Source organism: Geotrypetes seraphini, chromosome 2 (assembly GCF_902459505.1).
Source record: "Geotrypetes seraphini chromosome 2, aGeoSer1.1, whole genome shotgun sequence".
In the NCBI taxonomy this organism is placed as follows: domain Eukaryota; kingdom Metazoa; phylum Chordata; class Amphibia; order Gymnophiona; family Dermophiidae; genus Geotrypetes; species Geotrypetes seraphini.
This window is the reverse complement of record NC_047085.1, coordinates 466,282,440-466,306,129: the sequence shown is the minus strand read 5'-3', so window position 1 is coordinate 466,306,129 and position 23,690 is coordinate 466,282,440. Positions and strand designations below refer to the sequence as shown.

Sequence of the window (23,690 nt, the reverse complement as noted above, 5' to 3'; positions counted from 1 at the left end):
GTTGGAACGAATCAAACGAGTTTCCCTTACTTTCTATGGGGAAACTCGCTTAGATATACGAGTAATTTGGTTTACGAGCATGCTTCTGGAACGAATTATGCTCGTAAACCAAGGTTCCACTGTATATTGCTTTCAGGAAAATGTGAGCAATTGCCTTTTGGGCCTCCTGACAAAGACGGAAGACGGAAGAGAGCCCGTGCCGCGTTGTTTGTTAATATAATACAATGCGATCTGATTGTCTGTGTGGATAAGGACATAGTTGGTGAAAATGTGCTGAAAAGCTTTGAGAACATTATAGATCGCTCGGAGTTCCCATAGATTGATATGGCAAAGACGGTCCTGAGTAGATCAGTGACCTCAAGTGCGAAGACCGTCCAGATGAGCCCCCCAAGCATAGGTGGACGAGTCCATTGTCAGAACCTTCTGATGTGGATGTGTGTGGAACAATAACCCTATGGAAAGATTGGAAGAGTTCATCCATCACTGCAGAGATTGTCAAAGTGAAGGAGTGACAGTAATGTGTTGAGACTTTGGGTCGAGAGCTTGAGACCACTGAGATGCGAGTCCCCATTGAGACGTTCTGAGATGAAGTCTCGCAAATGAAGCAACATGCACCATGGAAGCCATGTGACCCAGTAGTACCATCATTTTCCTGGCCGAGAGTGATGGCAGGTGCAAAGCTGAATCAAATTTTCTAGACTTTGCTGAGGGAGAAATGCTCCGAGATGAAAGGTGTCTAGCAGAGCTCCGATAAATTGCAGATTCTGAGAGGGCTGAAGTTGGGATTTTGGAAAATTGATTTTAAAATCCAACTGCTGAAGGAAGAGAATTGTTAAGCAAGTCACTGCAATCACACCTTAAGAGGTTAGATCTTTGATTAGCCAATCGTCCAGATACACCTGGAGACCCTGAGTCTGCAACAATCTTGCAACTACCACCAGGCACTTAGTGAATACTCTGGGAGAGGATGCAAGGCCAAAGGGCAGAACCTTGTATTGATAATGGTGCTGTGCCACCTGAAATCTGAGGAATTTCCTGGAGGTTGGATTCACTGGAATGTGAGTATAAGCCCATTTGAGATCTAGAGAGCATAGCTAGTCGTTGCAATCTAAGAGAGGATATAAATTTGCCAGGGACAACATCTGAAACTTTTCCTTCACTAGAAACCTGTTAAGGCCCCTAAGGTCTAAGATTGGATCCAGACCCCCCGTCTTCTTTGGGATAAGAAAATACCGGGAGTAAAACCCCCGGTTTCTGTGCGCAGGTGGAACCTCCTCTATAGCATTGAGAAGGAGGGATTCAATCTCCCGAAGAAGGGACGTCTGTGAGGATTGAAAAACTATCTTGGCGGATGATCTGAAGGCATATTGATTAAGTGAAGAGAGTATCCCTCTCAAAAGACTTTTAGCATCCAGAGATCTGGGGTTATCAGTTCCCAACGGGGATAATATAGCTAGAGCCGATCTCCGATTGGTTGAGGAAGAGGCTGAGAAATAGGAACAGTGACTATGCTCTCTAGAAGCTCATCAAAAAGACTGAGAATGCTTTTGAGGAACTGCTGATTGAGATTTTCGAGAGCACAGTTTTTGCTTTTTCTGCTGCAGTCTAGGAAAGGCAGCTGGTTTTGAAGAAAAACGTCTTTGATATGAATGAAGCTTAAAAGGTTTATAAGTTGAAGGCTTAGGCTTGGATTTAATCAAAGCATCCCAATGATTCTGATGATCAGTAAGCTTTTGTGTGGCATTTTCAATAGAGTCACCAAACAGCTCCAAACAGGGAATGTTCACTAATCTGTTCTGAAGATTGATGTCCATATCCGAGACTCATAGCAAGACGTCTCATTGCTACTGGCATAGCTGATGCTTTGGAAGATAATTCAAATGCATCATAAACAGATCTTGCAATATATCTTCTAGCTAGGGCAAGGGTGCGAGAGATATGATGAAATTCCTGCAAATGTGGAGGAGTGTATCTATCAAAAGAAGACAATTTCATAACAAGGTGCTTTATATAGCACGAAATATAGAAATTATAATTTAGAACTCTATTCGCTAACATGGAATTTTGGTATAGGCGATGTCCAAATTTGTCCATAGTGCGTCCTTCATGCCCTGGTGGCACTGAGGCATAGACTTTCGATGGAGCAGATTTTTTCAAAGTCAACTCTACCACTAGGGATTGGTGCTGAAACTGTGGTTTGTCAAAACCCGGAGAAGAAATTATTTTATATAGAGAGTCAAATTTTCTGGGAACCACTGTAATGATTAGGGGTTTTTCCCAGTTTTTGTGAAGTCTTTTTGAGTATACCATGCAAAGGTAGTCTGAGAAGTTCTTTAGGAGGCTCATTATAATCTAAGGCCTCCAAGTATTCAGCACTAGAGGCAGAATCAGCTTCTAGCTTGACTGGTAGCTGTTTTCCCAACTGGTAAATAAATTTGATTTTAAAAAGTTTCTCAGGAGATTTAGTCCTTGGTGGAGACTTTTGTAGAGATTTTTCTGAGGTAGTATCATAAGCCTTACTCAGGTAAGTCTTCAGCTGAATCAGACTGCAAGGGTTTTGGTGAAGGAGTGCATCAAGAAGATTAATGGTGCCCTTGAGCACGGTGTCAATCCGATGATGAAGATGATGCATGAGGTGACACTCTTTTACGCTTCGAAGACCATGAGGGAGAACGGTGTTTTCTTTTTGAAGCTCCTGAAGAGGAACAATGCTTATTGGACTCGGAGCATCGAGATGAGGAGGAAGAGTAACGATGCCTCGATGAACTGGAGTGGGGCCGCAATGGAGAGCTGGACCTGCGATGAGATGACCTACGCTTGGGTGTGGAATGTTGATGCCGCTCTGGAGAGCCAGTGTCAGTACCACAGGACCTGGTGGCCTTATGCTCAGGCTGGATCAGTACCGAAGGAGTGAATGTCAGGGTAAGGAATTTAAATATATCACTCAATTGGAAAAGCGCATCGAGCTTTTCATGGAATGAAAGCACTGGTACCTTTGGCCTTTTTTGCCGATACCATTGGTGCCACATCTTGCCTCGGAGAGAGTGACCTCAAAGAGGATGCACACCTTCATGTAGGAGAGGCAATGTGCAAGAGAGGTCATCACTCGGTTGGCATCAAGGGATTCAATGTAAGGGTGACCTGCGACACCTGTTGGGAATCTGGCAGCTTCTTAGCTGTCTTACCAGACGGAATGATGTCTTCCAACACAGGTGTTGATGTTGATGGTTGTGACATCTTCTCTGTGTCCATGCCAGTGCCAAACACGACTTCTTAGCTCTGCGGAAAACTAAGAACCGAGGTACCGCAAGCCTGCGTCTGGCAGTTCACAAACTTTCTTAAGTTCTTAAAGTGGCAAAGCACTTTTAAAGCTGTCTGTACCAGGGCTCCCTGGATGATGTCACCCACATGTGAGAATACGCTGCCTGCTTGTCCTGGGATAAAAGTTGTTTCTCAGGTTACTTCTGGATCTATTCCCTTTCATCCTGTGCCTCGTAAAACTTCTTCACCCCCCTAAACTGTACCACTCCCTCTGGTTTTGCAGCCCAAATGCATGACCTTGCAGTTCTTAACATTAAATCTTAGCTGCCAAATTTCAGACTAATGCATGACCTTGCAGTTCATTTTTTTTTTTTTTTTATTTATAAATTTATTCATTTGTTACAACTTATAACAATTCCATGAAAAAGAATAATCGTGGAAAATACATCAAAATAAAAGAAAATCTAATTCAAGTCCACATTATATGAGGGCTGCTTATTCTATTGGCATCACCAAATCATAAGAAAAGATTAACAGAAAATAAATTATTCAATAATCTTCAGATCAGGCAAAAGAAAGAACTTCTATATTTCACTCAACCTCAATCTCTGTATTAGTTTCAGGTAAAATATTTACTTTGTTTTTATCTTGAAGAAAATTCTCTAAATGAGCTGGATCTACAAAAACATATCTAACATTTTGATAAGTCACCAAACATTTGCATGGGAATTTAAGGAAAAAGGAAGCTCCTACACACAAGATTCGAGTCGTAGGAATTGTTTCCTCCTGTATTGTGTTTGTTTGGAGACATCTGGAAAGATGTTTATCTGTTGACCACAAAACAGGGCATTCTTATTTATAAAATATAATTTAAGAATGTCTTGTTTTTCTATGTCAGTTTTGAAAGTGACCAACAGTGTTGCTCTTTTGGCTATAAAATCCTTCGATGATTCCAAGAATTGAGAAATATTTAAACTGTCAGGAGACACTAATTGATCCTTATCCCCCTCTTCTGAAACCACTTTTACTCCACTAGGAATATAATAAAGATTATCTGGTATGAAAGATTCTATCTTAGTATAGGAAAGTATATCCTTTAAATACATTTTTAATAACTCCAAGTGAGAAAGGTAATGAGATATAGGAAAATTCAGAAATCTGAGGTTCCTGGATCTCATAGCGTTTTCCATTTTTTCCATCTGTAAATGTAATAAAGTATTATCCTTAACATTAGAAACTGCACAAGATTGCATTACAGAAACAGATGCTTCCACTTTATCAATTTTTTTCTCAATTGAGCATCATGATCAGTCACTTTACTTGTTATCTCAGAGGAAAATTGACATAATTTTACTACTGTGCCTTGTAATGAATTCTCAATTCTGTTCACAACTGTCCAGACATCTTGAAGAGTAACCACTTTATTGCCCAACTCGGGCCTATTAACAGGTCCATTAGGCATAGAAACAGGAGATACAGATAACGATTGTTTCCCCTTTATTATGCTTATGGCTGCCCCCATAACGGTCCCGACTCTTGGTGGATAATAGGTCCTTTAAATTCTTAGGACGGGAGAAGGCTATGCAAGGGGCTTCCTTGAATACTGTATGGTGGTCCAAAACGTGCCAGTGTTTTTTGACAATCTTAGCCACTTGATGGGCTTGGCTAGAAAAAGAAATCACGCACACTTGGTGGTCCATAGGGATCCTGGCCACAGGTGTCAACAGAAGCTCAGGATTAGCGTAACGCGCTCTGCGGTACGCACGCTTAATAGTCCACTCAGGGTAGCCGCGGGCCTTGAAACGCTGTGTCAGCAATTTGGGGGCAGCCATAAGCCCTGTTGCCACTGTGACATGTGTAATCTGTCTCTATCTCATGCTGGCAACACCCCCGTACTCAACATATATGCCAACTAAGGGATCACACTTCGTGTGACTCTGAATGGGTGATTTATGTCATCATCTGCCCTTGTGCTTTGATCTACGTTGGACGTACCAGTAGAAGGATTAGAACTAGATTGCAGGAACATAAGAGCAGGATTCATACCGTCACCCATTCTGCGCCCCTGGTCCCTCATTGTGTAGAACATGGACACCAGTTTGCTGACTTATCATGGTTTGTTCTTGAACAATTACCCAGGGATTTCAGGGGCGATAAACAGGCTCATTTGAATCTCCGAGAACAATTCTGGATCTTTCAATTACAGTCCGTTTACCCTAATGGGTTGAATGAGAGCGTTGAATGGCATACTATAATCTAGCCATAATCTAGTTTTCCTTAGTATGGTTAGCTTCTCTCTGTTTCCCTCTCCTTTGTGCCTTTTAGTTACGTTTGGTGTATGCGTGTGTGTGTGTATGTGTGATTGGTGGATGTTCGTATGACGTTGCTTGCTGTCTGCTTTTTAGCGTGAATGCGTTCCTCTCCGGCCGCCCCGCCCTCCAGCCGACCCAACTTTTCTTAGTGGTGTTCATGGGTTCCTGAAGAAAGGTTTGTCCCCGAAACCAGCCTGGTTGAACCTGGTATCCTGATGCGCTTTAATTTTGTGCCTCAGAGATGTGTTCCTGCCTTATTTTTCAGCTAAGTTTATCTTTTTTTGCTGTTTGACTTTGTGCTGGGTTTTGGCTGGTAGGGTTCACTTAGGGGCCGCTCAGGTTTTACCTGTTATTCACCTTAGTTGATTCACTCGTTTTGATTTGTGAATTTTTTCATCTTGATTTATTGCACACTTAGGGTGCTCAGTGATGGTGTGCAGGTGGAGGTATTTTACCTCTACCTGATCTGTGAAGCGTTGGAGCTTGTCTCCCGTCGCTGCTCGCTCACGCTGCTCACACCCTTTAATTATGGTATTATCCATGCCAGTCTTTACGTGGCTTGTGTGGTGTGCACAGTTTTGACTCTGAGCGCCCCCTTGGTGAACCTGTTTTGACTATTTCTGCCTTTTTTGTTGTATCTAGTTTAGGTTGTGGCAGTTTTTCTTGGAGTGTGTTCCGTTTTGTAATTTAACAAGACATTTGCATGGAAATTTTAAGTAAAAAGATGCCTCAAGAGCTAAGACTCTTGTTCTTCATTTCAAAAATTATTTCCTTCTTAATTGCGTAGCTCTTGAGACATCTGGAAAAATTCTGACTAAATCTCCATAAAATTTTGTCAACCTATTTTTAAAGTAAAGCGTCATAATTAACATTTTATCTATCTCACTCATGCATGTTAATACCATGGTGGACCTACTCTGAATAACATCCTGAGTATCTTCCAAAAACTCTGTCAGATTTATTTCACTTGCTACCAGGTGGTCCACCTCCTGGTCGGATTGTATTTTCTTTTGCGGAATATAATAACAATTATTGATTGGGAAATTCTCTGGATTGGGTAATCCCAGTATTTCTTTAAAAAACTTCCTTAGCAAGATTTCAGAAGATAGTAAATGAGTCACTGGGAAATTAACCAAGCGTAGATTCCTCGCTCTATGCATGTTTTCCAACATTTCTATTTTAGTATGTAACACCGTAGAATCCTTAACCGCAGATACTGAGACAGCCTGCAATGTATTACTTTGAGTTTCAACCACATTTAATCTTTTATCCAAAAAGCTTAAATTGGAGTCCACATTCTAAAACTTTTGAAAGACTGAATGTGAATAACCCACAGTTTGTTTCAATGACTCTCTGAGAAACCCTTCAACTCTAGATATATATAACCATAAATCCTTAAGGGTAATATCTTGTTTTTCCACTGTTATTGGTTGATCCTCTACTACACCTGAAAGTTCAAGTGGTTTAGGTATTTCAGAAAAGTCCAGTTTACTTATCTGAGTGGAAGATATCCCTACTTCAGTGGAAGTAGCGGGCGTAATATTCCCGCTGCCACAAGATACTGGATGAAGGGGGGGGGGGTTTCTTTTGAGGGGACTCAACGATGCTCCTGATATGGGAGAGTTCATGTCCGGTAAAGATCATGAGGTAATTTCTGTTGAAAATGTCAAATGTCTATCCATAGGACCCAAAACAGCATGTGTTGAGCTTTTAGGCTTAATTTTCCTTTTGCCCATTGTAACAGAATAAAGTTATAGACCTAAACTCCCACTCCCCGGCTCCTCGTTGCTCCAAGGAGCTCCCAAGGGGCGGGATCTGCCCCTTAGGGCATGCCCCTTCAGCCACTCCCTGCGGCCGCATCCGCAGCATCATTAGAATTTAAAGAAAATCCACGAGCAGGAAAGATGGACCCAATGACGTCAGGGGTCCGTCTTCCTCGATGCCTGCCCGATTCTCCTCCGAGGCCAACCGCTGCTGCGGGAGCACGGGGCAGCGTTCAGGATCTCCTCTTATGTCCCAAGCAGGTAAGCAATGCACTCCCAAAGGCTCCGCGGCAGCATTAGAATTTAAAGAAAATCCACGAGCAGGAAAGACGGACCCAATGACGTCAGGGGTCCGTCTTCCTAGATGCCTACCCGATTCTCCTCCAAGGCCAACCGCTGCTGCGGGAGCATGGGGCAGGTAAGCAATGCACTCCCCCGGATTTCAAGTTGTTCGAGTTCTGGAGCGTTCAGATTCTGAGGTATCACTGTATTTAATCTCTCAAAGGCTGAGAAAAGATTGTAATAAGCCTTAAAACGAGAGAATCAGCAGAGAACGGAAAGGGGAAGCATATTACACAAACAATATGCCAGTAAAGACAAAATCCCCTCAGAGATTTAGTAAGGAAAGAATGAACAGAGTGAGTTGTTTAATATCCTTGTAAAAACAAAAAGTTGATCAAATTTTTTAAGGCTCCTTATTTATTGAAAAAGAGGAGCTTAGTATAAGGTTAGAGCATTACTAAAATTGGGACCTGAACCCATGAAAGTATATTTCTAGAAATAGTGTAGCCTTCAAACTACTATCCCTGGTTAATTGCGCATTAGAAACTTGGGAATCAAAATATATACATTTAGGAAATGGGTAACCAGCAGGAGAAAACGCAGCGTTGCACAAAGAATGCAATGAAGATTGACTGGATGCATCCACCACTAAAGAGATTTTTGAAGTGACCTCAATGTTCTCAGATAAGGGGTCAAAAGCTTCAGATCACTAAGATGCCAGAGACCACTGAAGCACTGAGGCGAATAGAGTAACATGGACTGTGGATGCCATATGGCTTATGCATAAGCTAACGTCAAAGGGCCAGCCAGAAAACCACATGGATTCAGAACAAGGATTTTAGAAAGAGAAACCAGAGAAATGTGTGAGAACGTTTCCAGCACCCAATCACTGAAGGAACTACAAGCAGGCCAAAATGCGCACTACGATATGTTCCCCTAAAGGGTTGAATGAGAGCGTTGAATGGCATACTATAATCTAGCCATAATCTAGTTTTCCTTAGTATGGTTAGCTTCTCTCTGTTTTCCTCTCCTTAGTGCCTTTTAGTTACGTTTGGTGTATGCGTGTGTGTGTATGTGTATGTTTGATTGGTGGATGTTCGTATGACGTTGTTTGCTGTCTGCTTTTTAGCGTGAGTGCGTTCCTCTCCGGCCGCCCCGCCCTCCAGCCAACCCCACTTTTCTTAGTGGTGTTCATGGGTTCCTGAAGAAGGGTTTGTCCCCGAAACCAGCTTGGTTGAACCTGGTATCCTGATGCACTTTAATTTAAAAAAAATTTAAAAAAAAAAAAAAAAAAGAGATCAGGATTTTTTTTTTTTTTACACCTCAGGGCCAATTAAAACAATTCCAACAGTGGATCAAGATTACAGAATTTCGATGTCACCGTGGAGGAATTCCGAATCTTCCCATAAGGAATAATAAAACAGGAATGAGTCCTATATAGGACCTGACTGTACCACATTACCAGAGATGAATGTACTATCAATAAGAGAGATAAAAAGGAGGTGACCTAGAAGTAGTTTAGAAGTCACAACATATAATCAAATTAAGATGATATCCCAGCATACTGCAGAGATTGATTGATATAAAAAATAAGGACATGTGACAGAGGTACGGCTTAGTGTCAGTAGTGGAACGATAGTCAATGATACTATACAATGCTATAAAACTTGCATATGCTCATTGCGTCCAAGCATGTTTATTTTCTCCCTCTATAGATGGAAAATGAAACTGAAAGATAGAAGTGTGAACATAAGAATATAAGAATTGCCGTTGCTGGGTCAGACCAGGTCCATCATGACCAGCAGTCCGCTCACGCAGTGGCCCCCTGGTCGAAGACCAGCGCCCTAATTGACATTAGCCCTATCAGCATACATCCTTATTCAGCAGGAACTTGTCAAACTTTGTCTTGAATCCCTGGAGGGTGTTTTCCCCTATGACAGACTCCAGAAGAGCGTTCCAGTTTTCTACCACTCTCTGGGTGAAGAAGAACTTCCCTACGTTTATACGGAACTTTAGAGAGTGCCCTCTTGTTCTCCCTAGCTTGGAGAGGGTGAACAACCTGTCCTTATCTACTAAGTCTATCCCCTTCAGTACCTTGAATGTTTCGATCATGTCCCCTCTCAATCTCCTCTGTTCAAAGGAGAAGAGGCCCAGTTCAGTTTCTCTAATCTTTCACTGTACTGCAGCTCTTCCAACCCCTTAACCATCTTAGTCGCTCTTCTCTGGACCTTTTTGAGTAGTACCATGTCCTTCTTCATGTACGGCAACCAGTGCTGTACGCAGTACTCCAGGTGATGGCGCACTAAATCAGTTACTGTGTAGAACAAGCTTGTCAAACTCGTGGTCCACAACTAGAGAATGACACGGGGAAAAATTATGTCCCCGTCACTGCCCCGTCCTCGGACCACCATCCTCTGCACCGCCCCGTCCCCGCTGTCCCTTTCACTGTCCCGTCCCCGTCTCTGCCGTCCCTTTCACCGTCCCGTCACCGCCCCGTTGTCTCTTTCACCGCCCCGGCCCCATCCCCGTCTTCAGCGTCTTCTCCTCTCCATCCCCCCACCCCCAGCACCCTTCACGTGGTCCAGCAGCTCCCTCCCACCGGCCAACCATGCATTTCCCTCCCTCCCTTCTTTTCCCTTACCTTTTCTTATTAAAACGCACGTTTTCTATAAGGCGGTGAACCATCTGGAACGCGCGGTGAACGAGCAGCATCCCACTCTCTCCCGCCGGCCAGCCGACCATGCATCTCCCTCCCTCCCTTCTTTTCCCTTACCTTTTCTTGTTAAAACGTGCATTTTCTATAAGGCTAGGAGCTGTATTACAGCCGGAGCCTTGAAGTCGCATCGGGTTGCCGGCTAGAAAAGTCTCCTCCGATGCAACCGGAAACAGGAAGTTGCGTCAGAGGAGACTTTTTCCAGTGTGCAACGTGACTTGACTTCAAGGCTCCGGCTGTAATACAGCTCCTAGCCTTATAGAAAATGCGCGTTTTTAACAAGAAAAGGTAAGGGAAAAGAAGGGAGGGAGGGAGGGAAAAGCATGGTCGGCTGGCCGGCGGGAGAGAGTGGGCTGCTGCTCGTTCACCGCACGTTCCAGATGGTTCACTGCCCCGTGCTACCATTCACCGCCCCATGGGGCGGTGAATTGCCTTGTCCCCGAACTTGCGATGACCATTTTTTTTAGTCACTGTTTTGGCGGGTTACCCGCGGCTAAACACGGCTAGCGGCGGGTAACTGCCACCATGTCATTCTCTACCCACAACATCTTTGCGGCCCAGTCAATGTAATCCAGTAAGTCATAATGGGAACATATAAGTCCCTATTATCAAAATTTCACTGGTTGCCCCTGTAAGCAAGAGTTCTGTTCAAATTCTCTTGTCTTTATTTTAAATCAATATTTGGGTTGCCCCCTACATTATCTGGTCTCTCATTTTAAACTGAACTGTTCTAACAGGCCTACTCATAGAATTCATATGTTCATTTATCCTACAATAAAGGCCTGTCGATATAAAAGATTCTTGGATAGAACTCTTGCTTTCCAGGCAGGTAAATTAAATGAATGGTTGGGTAATATCATTATGCATTCCTCATCTTACTTTAGTTTTAGAAAATTAGTAAAAACAAAATTAATCGATTTGTAAGTTAAGGATTTACTTTTTACACTGTATTTATGTACAGATGATTTTATATTATGTTTTATTCCCTGATTGTCCAGCACTTCTTGTTGTAAACTGCCTCAAACTTTTATGGCTTTGGCGGTATATAAAAATAAATTATTAAATTATTATTATAATTAAAGTCATGAAATTTCTCCCGCAATCCATCAGTGCCGAGCAGTCACCTATCTAACCCAGTCGAAAACAACAATACAACGTACGGGTATAACCAGTTGCTTATTCTTATTAAGTACTACGATACAGACACCTTTGGTATCCAAGACAAGTTTGCACCTAGTCATAACGCATCATTCCCCCCCCCCACCAATACTAGCAGTGAATAAGATGATAATAATACCTACCACGCCATTAGTCTTGTATTGACTTGCCTGGTGCACTAACAGGAAATATTTCGCCTTCAGAGTACAATAAAAATATGAGTATAGGTTTATTTACGTTACACTTATTAATTTGTGCAATTATTCTGTGTCTGGTAAATTAATATTTAAGAAAAGATATTGATATGTTGTTTTTTTATGTTAATGATTACTCATTTATTCCAGCTCTTTGTATTCAGTATGTCTTTATCAAGTTTCAAGTTTATTACGATTTTATATACCGCCTATCAAGGTTATCTAAGCGGTTTTTACAATCAGGTACTCAAGCATTTTTCCCTCAAAACCAAGTGGTAGTAAAACTAAACAAAAAATTGCTGATGAACATCGAAATTTCCAAGAAAAGTGGGAATTGAAGTATTTTTGCTATGAAGTAAAAGATAAAATAATTTGCTTGATATGTAATAATGCTATTAGTGTGCCAAAGTTAAATAACATTAAACGGCACTATGAACAAATGAAAATATGACAATTATGAAGGATTAATGAGACGAGAAAAGTTGAAAGAGCTCAAGTTAGGACAGAAAAAACAACAATTCATGTTTACTAAAGTATCACAAGAAAGTGAAGTGGCGGTGCATGCAAGCTACGCCTTGTCGAAATTGATAGCTAAATATTCGGAATCTTTTACCGAAGGTGATTTCATCAAGGAATGTCTAATTAAAAGCTGCTGAAATTGTTTGTCTTGGAAGTGTGAAGGTTTTTTCAAACAATCGCCGTCTCACAATACAGTTGCAGAAAGAATTACTGATTTGGTCAGCAATTTAAGTGATCAATCAAAGCAAAATCATCTAGTTTCGAAGCTTTTTCCATTGTCTGTTACGAGTACGGACATTGGAGGCATAGCTCAATTAGCTGTGTTTCTTTGTGCTTGCTACATGAATTTCAACATTTTTGAGGACATTAGTGAAACTAGTACCGCTGCATGGCACTACAACAGGACAAGATATTTGTGTTTATGAACTTCTGCAAAAATACAATTTTCCTTTTTTTTCCCCACCCTGGCTTAAAGGGCATGGTTTACAATTGCTTAAAGACAAGATCAGGTTTCATGATCAGGAGAGAACAGGAAACATAGGAAGTGCTGGAAGGATTGAGAGCTCAGGGAGTGCAGAAGCTGAAAAGCAGCAGGAGTTTGCTCCAGGAGCTGACAACTCAGACTGGGTAATGCAGGAGGTGGATGAAGTCTCTTTGCAAGAATGTTTGCCTAAGTCTGTGATTTCCCTGCGGCAATGCAGATCAACTCAAAGAGTGAATTTATGTTGTTATTCTCTTTAATGGTGCTGGGTTGACTGCGGAAAGAATTGTGTTTTTTTCTGCTATGACAAATTGCACTCTCACTTAATAGATCATTTATTATTTTATTGCCCTTTTATTAATTGTTTTTGGAAATTGATCTGGAGTCAAATAAATTGTATGTTGGAAAATCATGTAGCCCTGTCCTATGACACAATTTTATTTGGGGTGTCTATGAGGGCTAAGTGTCAGTTATCCTCTAATAATAACAAGCTTTTAATGATTTTAACAGGAGTTGCCATTCAACAAATAACAAACAATTGGAAGGATTATAGAGGGTTAAATTACTGCTTTTGGTGGAGTTTGGTGTGTCATATGTATGAAATGGAAAAAACATTGGCAATTAAAAAAGGATATTTTAATAAATTTAAAGATGTTTGGGGGCCATTAATAGATTATTATAGTAAATAGATTATTATAATAAATAAATTGTATTTAACCCCATTTATTATGTATGTGTGGAGGGTGGGGGGGGTTAAAAGTGTTGGATATTTATAAAGATATATGTATGGGGTTGAGGGAGATAATTCTTGTGGTGTGAAATTTGTAATAATTTCAAGTGGAAATGTATATTATGAAATGATTTATTGTACACTTGTTTGAAAATTTATAATGAATAAAGAAATTAAAAAAAGAAAAGAAAAGCTGAACTTTCTTAATGTGTTCAGAAATTTTGAAAAATGTCTGGTTTTGAAATGTATGAGTATGAGACAGTTTTGGTTTGATTTTTTTTTTCTCTTTCAAAACAGCCACCATTGGCTCTCTAAGCCTTGCCAGTATCAGTGGCAAGGCTTACAGCAGAGGCACCTCTAGAAAAAAATTTTGGGGAGGTGGAAGAAATGGGCAGAAGAACTCAACTCGTGACCCATCGAGTGTGACACCCCCGAGGTCAGATGGACCCCCAAAAGGGTCCCCCCAAGCTCAATCCGGCACCAAACAGGGACAAGAAGGCCACTAAACAACTCCCAACAGGCCTACACTAACCGTTTATAGGGAAGACTGGCACAGCTTATCACACCTGCTGGAGACTGAGCAAAGACTGGTTAGACTAGAGTAGTGGTCGGCAAACTCATTAGTCAAAAGAGCCAAAGATCAGCAGTACAACGATTAAGATTTCTTTTGAGAGCCAAATTTCTTTTCAAGAACTATGTTTTTAGGAGTCAGTTTAAACTAGCTACTAACATTAAATAAAACCACATATCATAATAATAATCTTATTAACAAAAAATATTTTTTATATTAAAATAAAAATATAACATTTGTTGTGGGCTTGGAAAGGAATTGTGTATGAAGGTTTGAAGATTGTAAATTTGTGGTGGTTCTTTTTTTTCTCCTGATATCATTTGATATTGTAATTATTAAAATTTATAAATAAAAAAAAATAAATAAAAATATGACAACACACACATTTAATATGAACAATGACCTTGCATTTCCTTGGAAAGTTTGGGTAAGTCAGGTTTGTATGTCGTTTTTAATTTCAAGCAGGATTCCAGGTTCTCATCAATAAGACGATTACTCAATGTACTTTTGATAAGGTTCATGCTTGAAAAAGATTGTTCGCATGAATATGTAGAGCCAAAGAGTGAAAGAACAACAAATGCTAGGTTTTTTTTAACTGATCATATGAGTCGGGAATACTATTTCAGGTGTTGAAAATTATCATGTCTTCCTTCTCCAGCACAAGTGGTCTTTCAAAGCAGACCACTTGTGCTGTGAACTAAAATTACATTTATTATTCTCCAATTTTTCCAGATTAGCATTAAGGCATTCAAATTTCGAGCTCCATAATTCTTTGTTTTTTAACTCCAGTAATTGCATTTCAAATGCACCAATGTCAATATTAAAAAGAGAAAAATTCAATTCTGTTTCGTCAGCACTGAGAGGTTTTTTTAACAAAGGCTAGCGTAGCCATGCTATTTCTGAATTCCTGAAACCTCCATAGAAAAGCTTCCCTCATATTTAAAATTGCTGTCTTGAAATAGTAAATGTCAATTACTAAGTTATTTTCTTGGCGATGTTTCAGCAGGCTCAGAAAATGAATTAATGTTTCTCTTTCAAAATCTTGAGCAAAAAGGGATAATTTGTTTTCGAATGAAATGACTCCTTCCAACATCGAAAAAATTGTGTTTCCTTTCTCCTATAGTTTATGATTAAGATTATTTAGATGAGACATAATGTCAACCATGAAGTAAAATTTTTGGATCTATTGATCGTCCGTTAGTTTAGGATAGTCAATACCCTTCTCAAGGAGAAATGCTTTAATTTCTAATAATAAGGAAGCGAAACGTTTTAAAACATTTCCTCTTGAAAGCCAACGTACCTTATTATGCAGCAGAAGATCTGCGTATTCATTCTCCATTTCAACTAAAAATTATTTAAATTGGCGATGATAAAGAGCTTTAGCTACAATTGTGTTGACAATTTTGATCACTAATTCCATAACATTGCAAATTTCTTCTGGAAATGTCTGCGCACAAAGTTCTTCTTGATTAATGATGCAATGGTAAGCAAGTATCTCGTGATTAATTTTTTCCTTCAAAATAGAAACAAAACCTTTTCTCACTCCGGTCATACTTTTTGCCCCATCTGTTGAAATTGAAACAATTTTATCGAGTGGAATACAATGTTTCTCCATGCATTCAATGTGAGCATTTGCAATATCCTCGCCACGTGTTTGACCTTTCAGTGGCAATAATCCTAAAAGTTATTCTTTAGGACCCGTAGACGAAATAAATCGAACAAAAAATGAAACTTGCGCTGTGTCATTTATGTCACAAGACTCGTCAACAGCTATTGATAAAACTGAAACCAATTTAAGATCTTCGATTTGCTAATTGGTTATATTCAAAGACATTTTGACTGTCCTATCTTTTACTGTTTTAGCAGACAGTGGTAACTCTCTAATTTTTTAAAGAATTTCTACCTTGTTCTTAAAATCCCGGAATAGCTCTTCAGATGCATTTATAAAACAACTTTTAATGTACTCACCGTCTGTGTATGGTTTGCCTCTCTTAGCAATCTCTTGACTAACAATAAAGTTTGCAATATTAACATTGTTGGAAGATTGCACCCAATAATTAAATACAGAACTTGATTTTTCCTGACTCTTCTAAAGATCCTCAACTGCTTTCTTCCTCGCATCACTGGCGGGATATTTACTGCCAAATGACACATATTTCGTTGTAAAGTCTCTCTTCAAATTTGATTTCCTGTTATGCACCAATTTTTCTTAACAAATAAGACAGGTCGGAAGGCCATTTGAGTTTTGTATAAACATGAACGATTCGGCCCATTCAACTTTAAATTCACGGTTTTCATCTTCCGATTTTCTTTGCTTCTTCTTTTTAGCCATATCAAATAGATGGCACCTAAAAACATGTTTCGTTTTAATTTATAACAATAAAAGCAGCAACACAAAGTTAGAACAACTTATTAAATTAATGCCAGAAATACCTCCGAGATCTGGTTGAAAGATACAAGTAGCTTAATGCACTTAAGGTACTCTTGTCGCTCGTGTGAGACTTTTCGGCACGCTGGCACTGATCACTGTACACACTGACGGGCAAGCTGTGACTTGCTCGCTCTTGCTCAACTCGTGCATTAGTCGCGTGTGCCTCCTCCGCGCCGAATACCCTGCGCCCGCTTTCGCTACAACGGCTACGTCAACCCGACTGACACCTTGCTCACCTGCACGTAATTGAAATCGATTCATGGCAGAGCCGCAGTCAAGTAGCTAAAGAGCCGCATGAGGCTTGTGAGCCACGGTTTGCCGACCACTAGACTAGAGGGACACACAGCTATTAGTATTACAGCCAAAGTTTTGTCTAGGTCTCCACCTGCAGGTCATGGCGAGCCATTACTCATTCCCATTCTCGAGGCCACTTACGCTGACTTCAGAAAATCACTGAAGACCCATCTCTTTAACAAATTCTAATTCCCAATTCTTGTCCAATCCCCCTCAGCTATCCTCATCCCATTCCCCAATTCTCTTGATTTTAGATTAACTCATCCTTCTTCCCATTTGTAAAGGTATTCTACCCAAATTGTTTTCCCCTGCACCCCAATCTCTAACTAGATACTTCCTTTTGATTCAAACCATCTTGGTTCTCTTCCATTTGAAATTTGTATACCAGAAAGTACTTTTTCTGTTCCCCTTACATCTCTCATACACTCATTGTATGTATCTCGTTGTAAACATCTCTTACTTCTTGTTGTAAACATCTCTTACTCTCATTGTATGTAACTTGTTGTAAACCGCTTTGAACTTAAGGTATAGCGGTATATAAGAAATAAAATTATTATTATTATTACCCATCAGTGAACTGTACCGGTCTGGAGAGATACTAAAGAAAGAATGCTATGAACAGGTAAGAACACAACCACATTAAATTACACTAAGTTCACATGTACTTGCTACACAACTGTGTAAGGCATATTTACAAAAAGATGTCAGTCCACAATTACTTACCATGGATTAGAGAGCCATTTAACCACTTAATATAGTAGTTCTGGGGAAAAGAAAGCAGGATCTCATTGCTGACTATAGAGAATGGAAGCAGTAGCACTGAGGCAGCCGATACTGCCAGAGTAAAAGTACTCAAGAAGAGCCTGCAAATCAAGTAGAAGTATCACAATTACTTCTTAAGACATACTGTATAAGTAAAGGAAATTTCAGTTGCAGAATATTCATAAATATTACATAATACAATCTAAGTCAAATTAATTCTCCACATGACATGCAAAAAACAAAAATCTACATATAATAAATTACAATAAAAATCATTAAATAAAATCATATGCTTGAAACGCCAAACACAAATGGACCAGTTCACAAGCAATATGAGCAACTAGATAATCCTTCATTTAAAGTACTATACTTTAAAAATTTCTTAAATATTTAATTTTCATGATTTTAAAATTGGTAGGCAAAAAGGTTTGTAAGGAGATAGAATAGTAGGATGGAGCTTATTTTTCAAGTTTATAAAAATGGCTTTCCTACCCCACAATTTTCTTTACATCCACTATAATAATTCCCTTAGCGCGCATGCGTACTTCAAACCTAGTGGCTCCGTGCGTCAGTAGCTCTGTGGCCGGCAGAGAAATTGTATTGTAAAGCAAAGAAGTTGGTAAAGCATGTGGTGCATGCACTAGTGCTGCTCGATTCAGGAAAAAAAATTTGATTCGATTCAGCCTACTGAATTAGTTTTACGATTCGATTTTCCTGCCCAATTGGGTGTTTTTTTTCAAACATCCTGGTGGATTTATTTTATAGCCTCTTCACCCCCTTTGCCTTCTCCTAACCACATTGGCGCTGTGGTGTAAACAAAATAAACAAACAAAAAAGACTTTTCCTCTTTCTGTTAAATCCTAGCTCACGTTTGCGGTCTAACACCAGCTCTGGCAGGATACACGTTTCAAATCTGACATATTGTAATTACAAAATGGAAAACAAAATTAGTTTTTCTACCTTTTGTTGTCTGGTCATTATTCAAATCTTGTTAGTCCCAGGCTCTGATTGTCTTCTGATAACTTGCTTGCCAGGGTCTTCTTTCTCCGTTCTAACCATCCATCTGCCATTTCTGTCCTCCCCTTCCGTTTCCCTTCCCTCCTCAGGAGGTCTGGCATCTTTCTTTTTTTCGTCTCCATCCACAGATCCACCTTTTAACTACCCTTCATCCAGAATCTCTCCCTCCTTCCCCACCACCCCAGGGTCCACCATCTCTCCCTTTCTTTTCCCAACTACCCTCCTAGCCAGTATCTCTAGCCCCCCCTCCACACCATCCCTTGTATCCAACTTCTCTCCCTTTCTGTTCCTTTCCTCCCTAAATCCCATTGTCCATCATCTCTCTCCCTTTCCTCTATTTTAAGACCCATTATTTTGTCCCCCCCCCCCAAAGTCCGGCATATACACATCTCTTTGAACCCCCCTTCCCTCCCTCTGTGTACTTCTACACCAGGGCCCCCCTCCCCTGAAGGTCTGTCCCCCCTTGAAGGCCTGCACCTCCCTCCTGAAGGCCTGTACCTACATCCCTGAAGGCCTGTCCCCCCCTTGAAGGCCTGCCTGTCCTCCCTGAAGGCCTATACCACCATCCCTGGCCTGTCCCCTCTTAAAGGCCTGCACCCCATGGGCTAAAAACTGCTATCGTGGTTTAGTAAAAAGGGAGGGGGTATATTTGTCCTCAAAGAATTATACTCTCATCATTTCCTCCAGATTCCACAAGATCTTCCTCCAACAGAGTATCCTTCCAATTCATCGCAGACCACCCTTCTTCTTCAGGAAGCTCAAGCTCTGCTTCGTCTCCATGCCATCGAGGAAGTTCCCTTGGAACAGAAGAGCAGGAGTTTTTACTCCCTTTACTTCCTAGTTCCGAAGAAGACGGGCGATCTGCGTACTATCTTGGATCTCATAGCACTCAACACATTTTTAGTCAAAGAAAAATTCCACATGTTGTCTGAAAGGGGTTATAGCTGAACTGCTTCAACTAATAACCAATCTGTCGATCAAATCAGGAAGGATTCTGGAAGACTGGAAAGTGGCAAATGTTACGCTGATCTTCAAGAAAGGTTCGAGGGGAGATCTGGGAAACAACAGGCCGGTGAGTTTGACCTCGGTACCGGGAAAGATGGTAGAGGCGCTGATAAAGGATCGCATCATTGACCACATTGACGAACACAATCTGATGAGGATCAGCCAGCATAGCTTCAGCAAAGGAAGATCTTGCTTGACAAACTTGCTGCATTTCTTCGAGGGAGTTAATAGGCAAATAGACAAAGGTGACCCGGTCGACATTGTATATCTGAACGACTACTTCGAAAAATTGCAATGGAATCGAGGGCGAAATACTCACGTGGATTAAAAACTGGTTGGCAGAGAGTGGGGGTAAATGGACAATACTCGGACTGGAAAAGCGTCACGAGTGGAGTGTCGCAGGATTTGATGCTTGGACCCGTTTTCTTCAGCATATTTATAAATGACCTGGAAATTGGTACGATGAGCAAGGTGATTAAATTTGCAGATGATACAAAGTTATTCAGAGTAGTGAGGACGCAGGATTGTGAAGACCTGCAATGTGACATAAACATGCTCGAGAAATGGGCCGCGACATGGCAAATGAGGTTTAACATGGATAAGTGTAAAGTGATGCATGTCAGTAACAAAAATCTTATACACGAATACAGTATGTCCGGTGCAGTACTTGGATAGACACCCCCAGGAAAGAGACTTGGGAGCAATGGTCAACAAGTCAATGAACAAAAATCAAAACTGCAGACTATGTACAAGATGCAGGCTTTGTTTATTATGCCAATATTAGAAATGCAGTAAATATACAACCTTATTCACAAGCAAGGGACCCGACACGGTCCGTGTTTCTGATAACACGCCTTCCTCAGGGGTCCATGGTGAATAAGGTATGAGACAAACCACAGTATAAAAGTATAAACAAGCACCTGTGCCAGTCAAATGTACAAAATGAGTGTGCGTCGCAATGATTTTTTTTTTTTTTTTTACAATCATTGCGAAGCACACTCATTTTGTACATTTGACTGGCACAGTTTCTTGCATATATATCATACTATGGTTACTCTCTTCACTCTGCATCTTGTACTGATTATATATTCTTTCTTTCTTCACGCGCTAACAATTGTTTTGGAGTCTTTACACTATCATCATCTTTTTCTTTGATATCCGTCAGGGTCTTTCACCAACTCATCATTATTAGTTCCAGCTCTACATCACTGTATCTTTCATCCCACATTTTCTTTGCACATGATGTCACTCACAGTCTTAGATTCAACATTATAGTCATTATCTCTTATAGCCTACACATCATTTTAATGTACCCTCCATTATTTATAGGACCCCTGAAGAAGAATTTTTATCAAAACGTGGACCGTGTTGGGTCCTGCACTCTTAGTGGATTAGGTCCTTTAGGTTTTTATGTGGATGATTTCATTGTATCTTTGGAACTTTGATATTCTCAATAAAGTCCATCTAAAGAACATCATCACTCCACAGAGGTTTTTTGGTTTCTTCTGGATTTTCTTCTCTGTGGATACTGAGGACGAATCAGAGGAGAATCAGGAGTAAGACCTGCATGAAAATGTACGCGGAAGAAGACACAAGCATAAAACCTGCATATATTGTAGGCAAAGACCCCTGAGAACGCCAAATAGTTATAGTTCTAAGAGAGACATTGTGCATATGAATTCAAACTTCTAAGCTGTCATTTTCCTCTCTGCTAGTAAGAGAGAGATTCACCTTTGCTCCAGAAACCAGCAATCAGATCTCCTGACTGTGGCATCACTGTTTGGGACTTTTTAGAACAGTACAATACATGATAAGAAGTCCTCCTAAGAAGCGCTAGTGAAGGACAGTGTATCTCAGGAAGGTGAGGGCTTGCTCTCTGGAGTTATTAGCCTTAGTATTGGAAATGCATTTGTCAGGGAATTATAAAAAGGTCAGTTTTGGCACCAGGTGACGTCATGCTTCAGTATGGCTCCATGATAAGTGTATAGACCATTCAGCCAATAAAAATGACATATGGCAAACCAATGAGAAGTGAGTAACTAGGAGGTACCCTAATCTACTGATATAATGTATATGTGACATGCTGGATAGCATAGGAGTAGGAGAGAGAAGTCAGACCCAAAAGAACATCAGATTGCTATTTCGTATGTATGCTATCCTTTGCAGCCAATATGCTGTACTTTGCTATTTCATGTGAGTTGCCTTTTGCTTATTGCTAATAAACTTATCTTACTGTAACTATCACTGTCACGAGGTCTTTATTATGGGCTAATAAGATATCGCAGCAATCTTATCAATACTTTGGGGTCAATTTTCTTTGGTTTTAGCTCGTTTTCTTCTTTAGTAAACCAAGAAAAAAAACTGAATTAAAATAATGAAATGATCAAAAAAATAAGCCAATTGATCTCACTGACCTAGGTTACAATAAGATAGCAAAGAAGAAAAGATCAAAGCCAAGCAACCACATTTTAGCATGAAGACTTAAATTGCCATTATTAATGCATTTCTCAACATCCAGGAATTCTGGGATGGCAGATTAGGAGCAACATGAATATTTATGTAGGGGGCAGTTAATAAATACACAGCACTAAGGCTAGTTCGTCCTTTTTCCAAGTCAGTTTGGGATGTTTCAGCCCACCCTGGGACTATGGCATTTTGTGGAATAGAGAACTTTTACCTACAGAACAGATATCTGGAGATGGGCCATCTCTTTTGATGAAAAATATACGCAAACTGACTGGGTTTGTCAACTTACAGGAACAGCAATATAAGTTTTTGCTTCATGTGTAGGTTTCTTCATCCTGTGTTTTTCAATTCCAAATAGCCAGTCATACTGAATGTCCTCACTGTCAGCATTCGCCTGCAAAACTGGTCCACATGTTTTGGTCTCATGAGAGGATACAAATATTTTGGACTTTAATTACAAACTTCTTGCAGACTTTGTTGCATACCCGTATTCCAATATAGGCGGACATACAAATATTTTTTAATATATGGGCTTTGGGGTTTCATAAAGGGACCCTTGCTTTGCTTCTAAAAGCTTTCTTAATAGCCAGAAAGTGTATTCTTTTAGGATGGAGGCAATCAGAGGCCCCTACATTTACTCAATGGAGAAATGAGTTGTTTTATCTGTTAAAAATTTAGTATTTAGATGCTAGGAGGGGATGTCCTAAAAAATGGAAATTATATCAGGATACTTGGTCATCTTTGTGGAATAGTATGTCATCTTGGGCATGTAGTTTTATTTTATTTCCTGTTATAGAGGAAAGCACTAAAGGGATTTAAGAAAAGGTTAGATAAGTTCCTGCTGAACCAGAATGTACGCAGGTAAGGCTAGACTCAAATAGGGTGTGAGTGAACTGCTGGGCAAGATGGACCACTGGTCTGACCCAGCAGCAACAATTCTTATGTTCTAATGAAGCTCCTTGTGGGTTGGGATGGGTGGGAGGTAAAGTGATTTGTTAATGTTTGCTCTGTATTTTTGGACCACCCATGAAGAAACAAACCGGGAGTTCACTTTTGTCATTTGGTTTGATTGAACTGTATTTTTCTATTTGGATTCATGACTGTTACTGTTTGAAAGTTAAAAACAATAAAATTTAAAAAATAATAATAAAAAATACACAGCACAAAGTGTTCTACAGAAACCAACTTCAAAATCCAAACACAAGAATAAAACCATGCAGAAAATAACAACTTTCTGGTTAAAGTATATTACCAGGACTGCTAAGAGGTGCCCATAATAAACTCAGAACACTATGTATTTCTTCTCTGTGACATAATATAAATCTAACATCAACTATGTATGGTTATACATACGAAATTCTGTTGACAACAGCATCTTCATCTTCTTGCTCATCTATAAAATAAAAAAGAAATCCTAGAATTACTTTCATTTTTTAGACTATTATATTCATTCTAACTTTTTTCTTACACATTAATATTTTTGAGTAGAAATCTAATATGTGAGGACATTCAGTTTACTTCATTGTAAACTGCCTGAATCTGTGCAGGCTAAGCTGTATGTCAAATTTTTATAAGCTAGACCAGTATCTCTCAAACATTCTCGGACCGGGGCACACTAAAGGTAGTAGACACGGCACGAGGCACCCAGAAGTGCGCGGATGTCACCATGATGACATCATGCGCATGCATGACATCATCACACTGACATCCATGCATATGCAGAGGCCTTCC

At 40.1% G+C, this 23,690-nt stretch overlaps 1 protein-coding gene across 3 annotated transcripts in view; it reads right to left on the bottom strand.

Annotated features, from left to right (window-relative positions):
• LMBR1 (limb development membrane protein 1) overlaps positions 1 to 23,690 on the bottom strand; it is a 219,069-nt gene that overhangs the window by 177,967 nt on the left and 17,412 nt on the right. For 2 of the 3 annotated variants that reach the window (XM_033931610.1, XM_033931609.1), the window contains exons 3-4: positions 23,313 to 23,352; positions 17,433 to 17,572 (exon numbers count right to left, since the gene is read on the bottom strand). In XM_033931610.1, the coding sequence (XP_033787501.1) occupies positions 17,433 to 17,572; positions 23,313 to 23,352 (180 nt within the window). Of the gene's footprint in view, positions 1 to 17,432; positions 17,573 to 23,312; positions 23,353 to 23,690 lie in introns of those variants that run through there. The other variant, XM_033931611.1, reaches the window with a different exon arrangement.